The sequence below is a fragment of the Sinocyclocheilus grahami genome, unplaced genomic scaffold (genome assembly GCF_001515645.1).
Source record: "Sinocyclocheilus grahami isolate Dianchi unplaced genomic scaffold, SAMN03320097.WGS_v1.1 scaffold72.1, whole genome shotgun sequence".
Lineage (NCBI taxonomy): Eukaryota > Metazoa > Chordata > Actinopteri > Cypriniformes > Cyprinidae > Sinocyclocheilus > Sinocyclocheilus grahami.
In genome coordinates, this window is record NW_015505251.1 from 1,181,938 (window position 1) to 1,192,261 (window position 10,324).

The 10,324-nt window shown below is 36.5% G+C and overlaps 2 protein-coding genes across 5 annotated transcripts in view; both read left to right on the forward strand.

The window, feature by feature from the left end:
* Positions 1 to 7,585, forward strand: part of LOC107585576 (carboxypeptidase D-like) — a 17,607-nt gene extending 10,022 nt beyond the window's left edge. The window contains exons 12-21 of the mRNA XM_016272649.1: positions 121 to 423; positions 1,072 to 1,267; positions 2,850 to 2,985; positions 3,102 to 3,248; positions 3,345 to 3,440; positions 3,630 to 3,694; positions 4,605 to 4,736; positions 4,829 to 5,014; positions 5,398 to 5,500; positions 5,629 to 7,585. Coding sequence (XP_016128135.1) covers positions 121 to 423; positions 1,072 to 1,267; positions 2,850 to 2,985; positions 3,102 to 3,248; positions 3,345 to 3,440; positions 3,630 to 3,694; positions 4,605 to 4,736; positions 4,829 to 5,014; positions 5,398 to 5,500; positions 5,629 to 5,855 — 1,591 coding nt within the window. The 3' untranslated portion in view covers positions 5,856 to 7,585. The remainder of the gene's footprint in view (positions 1 to 120; positions 424 to 1,071; positions 1,268 to 2,849; positions 2,986 to 3,101; positions 3,249 to 3,344; positions 3,441 to 3,629; positions 3,695 to 4,604; positions 4,737 to 4,828; positions 5,015 to 5,397; positions 5,501 to 5,628) is intronic.
* Positions 7,586 to 8,491: 906 nt separating this feature from the next.
* Positions 8,492 to 10,324, forward strand: part of gosr1 (golgi SNAP receptor complex member 1) — a 27,947-nt gene continuing 26,114 nt past the window's right edge. For 3 of the 4 annotated variants that reach the window (XR_001609261.1, XR_001609262.1, XM_016272650.1), the window contains exons 1-4: positions 8,492 to 8,606; positions 9,344 to 9,455; positions 9,564 to 9,654; positions 9,967 to 10,074. Coding sequence is in view for 2 of the 4 variants with exons in the window: in XM_016272650.1 (XP_016128136.1) it covers positions 8,576 to 8,606; positions 9,344 to 9,455; positions 9,564 to 9,654; positions 9,967 to 10,074 (342 nt within the window). In the remaining 2 variants the exon portion in view is untranslated. The remainder of the gene's footprint in view (positions 8,607 to 9,343; positions 9,456 to 9,563; positions 9,655 to 9,966; positions 10,075 to 10,324) is intronic. The other variant, XM_016272652.1, reaches the window with a different exon arrangement.

Genomic DNA, 10,324 nt, shown 5'->3' on the forward strand with positions numbered 1-10,324 from the left:
ATATATAATTTTTTTTGTTTAACAGCCCTAAAGAGTAATTCAGGACCATGGACATTTATTTAGATTTTTCTTTATGCATAAGACTGTAAATTTCTCACACTCTCTCTTCCATCTTTTCAGCTACTCCTCAGTTAGCACCTTTGTCAATGTGCCTAAGGAAGGAGTGGAGAGTGTTAATTTCACATTGAACCGGATTCACAGTTACACCAATGGGCAGACGACAGAAGACACCACCCCAGTTCTGGATCCCACTGTGAAGGAGTTCCAGAGCCTCATCAAGCAGCTATCAGGAGAATCTGGTCTGGACAAGCTGATCAAGGACACTCCCACCCAGAGTAGTTTCCGCTATCGACGCTACAGTGAGGTTTCCGAGTTCCTGCGTGGCCTCACCCTGAACTTCCCAGAGATTACCTCACTCCAAAGGTACAGCACTCACTCACACAAGTTAGATTCAGTGTATGCAAACTGATCATGAGGGACTATAAGCACAGAAGTTCTCTGGAGAGATATTATACACACGTGTGCCATGCCTTTCCCTCAGAGAACACTGTTAAAATGAACAAAAGTATGAGTCAAATTATTTGATCTCTGCAGACAAGCCTGAACCGAATCCTATGTGTTTCTGTGACCGTAAACCCCGGAGGGCAAAGGATATTTCGGAATGACAGAGATTAATACCTCTGCAAGTTACTGTGTGAACTGTATTATTTGTCTCGCTGTAGCTTAGTCCCAGAAGTTATTTTTGGAAATTATAGCTTGTGCTGAACCAAGTTTAAGGTCACCATGTTTAAATTACCAGAGAAGGAAATGCAGTAATGTTCAGATTTAAGATTAAGATTTTTTTTTCTTTTTTAAGAAATTAGTATGTTGATTCAGCAAGAATGTATTAAATCGATCAAAAGTGAAGTAAAGACTTTTATATTTTTACACACAAAAAAAACGATTTCAAATAAACGGTGCTCTTTTGAACTTTCATCAAAAATCCTGAAAAAAATGTATCATGGTTCCCACAAAATATTAAGCAGCACAACTGTTGCAGTAACATGATATGTATTTTTCTCCCCTATGAAGTCTTGGTCAGAGTGTGGAGTTCAGAACTATCTGGGCTCTGGAGATCTCCAACAACCCTAAAGTCCAAGAACCGTCTGAGCCCAAGATCCGCTTTGTGGCAGGTATTCATGGTAATGCCCCTGTGGGTACAGAGCTGCTTCTGGAGTTTGCTGCCAGTCTCTGTATTAACTACGGAAAGAATGCAGCCATCACAAGGGTGAGTTGATTTTACTTGTGCAAAAGTGACGCCCATGATGGTTACAGTATGATCAGGTCATGGTACACGTGTCCTTTTGCTGAGAAATATTTGCTGATTTTTATAACGTAAACCCACAAATAACTTGTATTGTTAGTAATATTTCGAGAAACACTTAATAGACTTAAGCAACACGGGTTCACTTGATTATTGTGTTTAATTGTGAATATCAAATGTGATCCATCATACTTTTGAGGAGCATTATTTGTTCATCTCTCAATCATTGTATTGCATTGCATCATACGTTTTGACGCCGCAATAAAAAAACTACAGAGCTTTGATTATAAAAATTTTAAAAGATCATGCTATAAAGATATATTGTTGACAGATATAGAGACAACTGGCATTTTTATGCATTTAAGTAGTCTAAATATCTCATTGATTTACATGACAAGCTATCAGAATTTTATTGTACTTTTTGGTAATGTAAATATCAGCAACTGCTCCAAATTGCATATCTGAATAAAATTTAGGTATTTTTTTTTCCTTGAGTGTGAGCTACATATTCTTGTATATTACACTATAGACCAATTTCAGTGTTTGCCAACAGTGATGACGTTTTTGTGGGTGGAGCCTGGTGGCAGAAAATGACAGTTTTTCATTTTTAGTGAATTGTTGGCCTTCTGGAAAGTATGTTCATTTACTGTACATGTACTCAATTGACTTTTTTTTCTTGCAATTCCGAGATTGTAGCTCACAATTCTGGTAAGAAAAATCAACTCGCCATTCTCTCTTTTTAGTTTATAATCCCACACTTCTGGCTTTTTTTCCTCAGAATTGACAAACTCGCAATTGTTGACTTGAATAAAGTTATAAAGTCCGAACTAGGAGATATAAACTTGCATTAGCAAGAAAAAAAAGTCAGAATTGTGAGATAAAATAGGTAAATGTTATGTAAAATGTTATTGGTTTAAATAGTATTTCATGCATGTATTTCAACTGTAGGGCTAATACAATATGTCCCCTATATGAATATTATATAGACCTATTGTGTAAATCAAATTTATGCTTTAAAAGTAGGGTAATCATACCAGGTTTCATCCATAGTCTGTCCGTTTAAACGTCTGCGTTTAGCTTCAAATGGCGTCTTTGACGACAGCGTTATATAAAAATAATTTGCATTCCGATTCTGACATGCAAAGGCACAACAATACATTTTTTCTCTTATTCCATAGATTTTACACTTTTCCCTCCACTTGTTCCCAGTGTTTTTCTGCCACCACTATGTGCGCGCAGCTGCAAGTGACGTAACTGTGACGTCTACTCCAAATTGGTCTATATGCGCTGTAAAACAAATGCATGATGTATCCTATTATCAATCTAAACAGCAAGTATAAACAAAAAACACATATACGACACTTACACCATAGACATTCATTGCAAGTCCCATTCTAAATAGATTTCCCTTTTTTTCTTTTAAAAACAAGTAATTTCTGGTGTATATCAACAGCATTGGTTTCCTTGGTTACCACAGGAAATTACTTTAAATTCAGCCAAAACGCTCAAGAATGTTTCTCACATGGTGTCTCTCTCCTGTCTTTAGCTCATCAATGAGACCAGAATTGTTATCCTGCCCAGCATCAACCCAGATGGGCGAGAGCTGGCGAAAGAGAAAGACTGCACCTCTACTGCTGGCAAGACCAATGTGCACAGCAAAGACCTTGACAATGACTTTTTCGGTGGGATTGAGCTCAAATTTGACCTCACATTTCACTAACATGTGTGTCAATGCCAGCATTCCACTGCTTAGGCTACACAGGATGACTGACCATTTACAGTATGTGTCGTTCTGTAGGTAATGCATCTCAGCGTGCTGCAGAACCTCAGCCAGAGACACGTGCCGTTATGGATCTGATACAGGAAAGAGGCTTCACTCTCTCTGTGGCTCTGGATGGAGGCTCCGTTTTAGTCACCTACCCATATGACAAACCAGTGCAATCTGGTATGTTTTGATTCATCCTCTGCTTTAGGATATGACACATTTATTGTATCGGTGTCTTGATTTGTTTTTGTTTTGTTCCTTGTTTCTCAATTTCAGTTGAAAATGCCGATACGCTGAGATATTTGGCTACTGTGTATGCCAACCACCATGCCAAAATGCATTCGGGTGACACTGGATGTCCAAACAGTCAGAGTATGCTGATTTCTTCCATTCATACTTCAAGTTTTTTAAAACAACAGTTTATCTTTTCAGTAACAGGAAAATTCTCAGCATGTAACATTTTAAAATCAAACAGCCTCTGCTCTGTTAAATTTATTAGTAGAGGAACCATTTTTAGGTTGATGTTATCAATTATTTCTCTTTGTCACTGTCTCCCTCCAGTGGGCACCATCCCTAATGGTGTGCTTCGAGCAGCAGAATGGCACAGTCACATGGGCAGCATGAAGGTAGATTACATACTGTTAAGATTTTTTAAATGTTTTTTTTTTTTAAATAAATCTCTTACATAAAGCTGCATTTATTCATTGAAAAAAAACTGTAAAAACAGTAATATTGTGAAATATTATTACAATTTAAAATAGCTGTTTTCTATTTTAATATATTTAAAATGAATTTTATTTCTGTGATGGCAAAGCTGCATTTTCAGCAGCCATTGCTCCAGTCTTCAGTGTCACATGATCTTTCAAAAATCATTCTGATATGCTGATTTGGAGCTCAAGAATTTTTTTTTATTATCAATGTTGAAAACGTTTGTGCTGCTTAATATTTTTGTGGTAAACATGCTCATTTTTTAATAGAAAAAAAAATTGTTCAAAAGAACAGCATTTATTTGAAATAGAAACATCATACATTTGTAACATTATAAATGTATTTATTTTCACTTTTTATCAATTTAATTTGTCCTTGCTAAAAAAATACTTATTTCTTTAAAAAAAAAATCTTATTGACCCCACAATTTTGAAGGGTAGTGTAGTTTTGTTCAGATTTTGAAAAATAAGTACATATCTTGAATTCTGACTGTGTTGGTTTCTGTCTAATTTAGCTAGCTTCTACCAAGTGACAGATTAATATTTGCAAAAAAATACCATAAAGTTGGATTGGACACACAGCTTTGAGGGAAGCGTTTTGCTAATCTAATCTAATCTTTTTTTTTTTTTTTTTTTTTTTTTTTTTTTTTGGGCATTTTGCATTTAGCTTGTTTTTTTTTTTTACTGCTCTCTGCAGTACAATCAGAACAGACCTGAAGCCCATTTTTGGTCATGACCAACTAATTTACAATAATTTATCAAATCTTAATTCCTTCTAATAATATCTGATTTTAATTTCTCTCTGATTGCTTTTCTCTCCATGTTGTAGGACTTCAGTGTGGACTTTGGCCACTGTCCCGAGATCACTGTCTACACCAGCTGCTGCCTGTTCCCACCGGCTGAAATGCTGCCCACGCTATGGGCTGAGAACAGGAAGTCTCTTCTGAGCATGCTGGTTGAGGTCAGTACGTTGTCCTCCTCTCTGCCTTTCTGTTTATCACACTCCACTGCATCTCAGCTCTTCCTTTGCTGAAGCTGGTTCCTCTGTTCTAGGTGCACAAAGGGGTTCGTGGAGTGGTCAAGGATAAGAACGGTAAGCCCATCGTGGGCGCTATAATAGTATTAAATGGTGGTGTTCGAGTCTTCACCAGTGAGGGAGGTTATTTTCACGCCCTTCTGGCCCCTGGTTTACACAACATTGAAGCGGTGGCTGACGGCTACCAGCAACAGTCCCAGAAGGTGAGTTTTGTTGTTGTTGTTGTTTTTTTTGTTTGGTTGGGTTTTTTGTTTGGGTTTCTTTTAGGTTTGTTTTTTTGTTTGTTTGTTTTTTGTTAGGTTTATTTTTGTTTTGTTTCGATTTATTTTAGTACAGAATATTTTGTTTAATCAAACTGTACAATAATATACAATGCAGTATAAAAATGAAGATAATATACTATCCTTTTTTTTTTCTTCTACATACTGTATATAATACAGAATATTGAGTTTAGTCAAAGTGTATAATAATGAATATAGTTTATTTGAAAGATAATAAAAAAAAATTATTTTATTTTTATTAAAAATTAAGTGAGATCTATTCATTTATTTATTTATTTTGCACTGTTCCATTGTGCTCTTTTCAGGTGTCTGTGTCACCGTTTGAAGCAGCAAATTCCATTATCATTCAATTTGACATGGAGAACGATATATTTGGCCTTCCAAGAGAATTGGTTGTGGCCAGCGCAGGTAGGCAGATCAAATCTCTAAAGTACTCTATATTGATTGTGTTTGCAGTTCTAACCAACCATTTTGTTAAATGCTACATTAATATGCAAATATTCAATGGCTGATCTTTTTCATTATTCAATCCCTAGCTGCTGCAATGACGGCCTTGGTTGTGACAGCCTGCATCATCTGGTGCGTCTGCTCAGCCAAGTCAAACAGACAAAAAGATGGATTCCATCGGCTACGACAGCACCGGGACGACTATGACGATGAGATCCGCCTCATGTCTATGGGCTCCAAAAAGTCTCTCCTGAGCCACGAATTTCAAGATGAGAGTGAAAGTGAGGAGGATACGCTTTACACCAACAAACTTTGAGACCTTACTGCTCCCTCTCCTCCCCCTGAGTCTGTCCACACTGCCTGCAGAGCCAGTAGAGGGCGCTCAATGGCCAGCCGCGTTATTGTCCAATCTATTGAAACCTGAGAACCACCGTGGGATGCACTTTAATGCCCTGTTGAAATCGGGCGAGCGTTTTGCACCATAGTGTATGCAACTAACCACTGCTCTCAACCAGCCTGCTTAGTTATCTGGGTCTTTATAATACCAGTCCTCTACCCTTGGAAAAGGAAACCGAACAGCTAGAATCCATCTCAACAGGATTATGAAACACTGTGCCTTGTTAGATTAGAGGTTGCATGATCGCTGCTGTTGTGAGGATGATGATTTTGTAGAGTAAATGGAATTTTGCTCCTCTTTTTTTCTGTGGGCCCGGATCAAAGTCAGGAATCAATTCATCTGAGAATCTGGTCTGCTCACTGGCTTTGAGTTTAAGTTTATGAAAAACACACTGCTGTGTTGCTTGTTATTTGCAATCATATAGCCAACGTAGTGGCCCAAATATTTCACATTTTGCAGAGTTACCCGTCCAATCTCAAATGTAGATATTTACATTAAGCAAGGTGACACATTAGATACGTAGCAGACGAACATGCTCATTCACTGCCTTCCCATTTCTCCTCTGTTATTTTGACATTCAGGGATATGGTGAAACAATAATAACTTCACACGGACATCATAGTGTTTACGCGGTGTGTCTGGATTCTTTTGTCTTAATGTGCACTCTTGAAAATGTTGTCCGTTTTGTTCATTTTAAAAAATATATATTTATTTTTGTTTTAACATCCATCCAGCGAAACATTGATTTTGCTCACCGGCTCTAAGGCATCCCAAAAAGATCAGAAAAAAACAGTGCTGTCAACTTTATTCATGTAGTTGATGTTATTTGCAATTCAGGAAACGAATTAAAAGCGTATAGTGTATATTTAGGCATCATCGTCAGATCAATATCTGCATCCTACATCTTCTCTTCCAAAAAAACCTTTAAAACATTGGTGATCATTTGAAAACATACATATAGTATATATATAAAATGGTAAAATGCATTAAAGCACCACAGTATGTTTCCTCCATGACTGGATGAGGCTTTGATTGTGTGACACATTGAGCAATCTGAAACCAGCAGAACACCTGCGAGTATTTCTTACTGTGAGCAGGCAGCTTCACTCTGTCACTGTTATGAATCAGTGAATCATTTTCTGAATCATTCTACCCTCTAAAAGTTACACGTATGATTTGGATATAGAAGATGAAGACTGGTGGGGCATTGTTCATGCTTTTAAAAGAGAAAAGCAACAAACACCCTATTAAAACTCTTAATGGAATATTCAGATTTTTATTTATAATTCATATCATTCTGTGCCAGTCTGACCATTCATACAAGTCTAATGTTAGTAAGTGGGAAAATTATGTTTCTATGATTTATTTAGTCATTGATCCTATTACCAACTAAATTGTAATTTAATTTGGCTTGATGTTGATTGTCATGCTTGAATGTAAATTTCTGGGTGTGTTTGAACAAATATGTAACTTTTCTATGTTTGTGCTGATGTTTATTTTTTTCTTTTTATACAACAATGATTGTAGATATCGAATTGTTGCCAACTATATGTAAATTACACAAGTGCAATTTCTATCAAGAGTGAGAGAACTGCACAAATAAAGCTGTGTATGTGTATTAAAGAAATGGTGTGTAATGAGATGTAAATAAAAATTCATCTTTGTTCTGAATATTTGAAGTCTTCTTTAATATGATCGTGTTTTTAATGCAGTTGAACAGTATTTTTGATGCGAGTTAGGCAGATTCTAACTCTGTCTATATATTAAAAAAAGAGGAAAGTGGGAACTCAAATCCATGGACTGAAGAATATGGATATAATATGACCAAATAGGGATTATTAAGCAGGGATGAGTATTTTTAAGATCCCAGTAGATCCTTTAAGATCCTAATAATGTATTATATATGAAAATGTTTGCATATGTATATATAAAAAAAAAAATTGTATTCATTGAAAATGTAAATTGACACTAAGGCATATTGATTGTGTGTGTGTGTGTGTGTGTGTTACATGCTAGTCATATAGCATATATTATTATTTTATATAAAATAAACTAAATATGTTTAAACTTAATGTGCTGGTATATTTGAGCTATGCTTTCACTAAAGATAAAATACAGGAAAACTTGAAGGCCAAAGGAGAGTGCATTTCTGCAGAACAGCACGTGAGGGCGCTGTGAGGTCAGAGAGCAGGGAAGTGCTCGTGCAGCGCTCGTGAAGCGCTCTTGCTCGAGTCTCCGCCTCTGCCAGCACCACCGCGGATGACGTTGAACAACAAAGATGGCAGGAGGAAACAGCAACTATATTGTATTCATTGAAAATGTAAATTGACACTAAGGCATATTGATTGTGTGTGTGTGTGTGTGTGTTACATGCTAGTCATATAGCATATATTATTATTTTATATAAAATAAACTAAATATGTTTAAACTTAATGTGCTGGTATATTTGAGCTATGCTTTCACTAAAGATAAAATACAGGAAAACTTGAAGGCCAAAGGAGAGTGCATTTCTGCTGAACAGCACGTGAGGGCGCTGTGAGGTCAGAGAGCAGGGAAGTGCTCGTGCAGCGCTCGTGAAGCGCTCTTGCTCGAGTCTCCGCCTCTGCCAGCACCACCGCGGATGACGTTGAACAACAAAGATGGCAGGAGGAAACAGCAACTATTGGGAAGGTGAGTTGGCAAAGCGTTACAAATTCAGCTCGACCAAAAGCTTTACTGCGCTTTGTGACAGCTCACGCCAATTCCTTGTTCTGAACAGTCTTTGGCGACGTTTCCATGAAAACGCTGTCAGGTTACCCCGTTAAACTATCGCCGTTAGCATTAGCTCGCTAGTTCGCACAAACGTCAGTGCTTTCGATTAGCCCAAAAACCTGAGGAATACAGCGAGACATCTTTCATATCTCTTACTTTGAACATTTGTCAGATGGCTTTCATTTTATACAGACTTTCTGTATTTAATGTAACACGAACATATATAAGCTGTGGAAAAAGTTAAGCAGCTGTTTGTATATGAAGCTGGAACAAGATTATTCACCAAACAAATAAACTAAAACTCATGGGCCGTATTTCAAAATGTAAAAAACTGCTTTCCTAGACAGTACTTGAGGGATTCATATCCACGTTATGAATGTTTGTGACTCTGTAGACTGTTGTGACAATAAATATGAACTGTCACGTTACGACCAGGTAGACTAATATGAATGTTTTGTCTTTTATAAGCATAAATAACTAACGTTACCAGCTTAAGTTGTCAGTGATATGCTGTGTATAATTTTATAACATTTTCTGATGTTATTTTGTTATCTAGTGTAAACTGTCACTAACTCTGGAGGTCTTATATTTTTGAATGTATATATCCACTGAAATGATTTACTGAATGTAATCTTTATTTTACTGCATGTTGACAGACCTGCGGAAGCAGGCGAGGCAGCTGGAGAACGAGCTGGACCTGAAGCTGGTGTCCTTCAGTAAGCTGTGCACCAGCTACAGCAGCTCTCGGGACGGCCGTAGAGGAGACAGGTGTGATGCCACTGTACCTCATCCAAGGAATTGTAATGTTTTCTAAATCTCATTAGAAAGATTATGGTGGTAATAATAATAACACCGTTCTGTTCTCTCTCTGTTCAATAGTTCGGATACAACACCTCTGCTCTCCAACTCCACCCAGGACAGAATGTTTGAGACCATGTCAGTGGAGATTGAGCAGCTGCTTGCGAAAGTAAGATCTCTGTAAAATGTGCCAATGTTAGGTGCTATATATTTTCTTTACAGTCTTCCAACCTGCTCCTCATGTATATTAAATTACGTATTTTAACTGATTTCTTGATTTTTTGATAACTGATTTCTAGAGCAGGGTATATATTGCAGTATATACAGTACCATTAAATGAAAACAAATAAGATCAATAAAAAAAGTTAATAAGTATGCAAATAAAGAAGTACACAATTTAATCTGAATGTATTTATTTTACACATTGTTAATTAGATGATTTACTAATGGTTTTGTCTCACTTTGTTTCTGTGTTTTAAAGCTTACAGGGGTGAATGACAAGATGGCTGAGTATACAAGCACACCGGGAGTAACGTCTCTGAATGCTGCTCTAATGCACACTCTCCAGAGGCACAGAGACATCCTACAGGTGAGTTTCTCATCATTTATAATTATAATATGCCCAACTATTAATATACATGAATATTAGACTACTGTTTAAAAGTTTGGGGTCAGTAAGGCATTTATTTATGTTTATTTATGCAATTATTATTTTTTTAAAGAAATTAATACTTTTATATAGCAAGAATGCATTAAATTTATTCAAAGTGGGAGTAAACAAATGCTGTTACAAACTAATTGTTTATATATATATATATATATATATATATATATATATA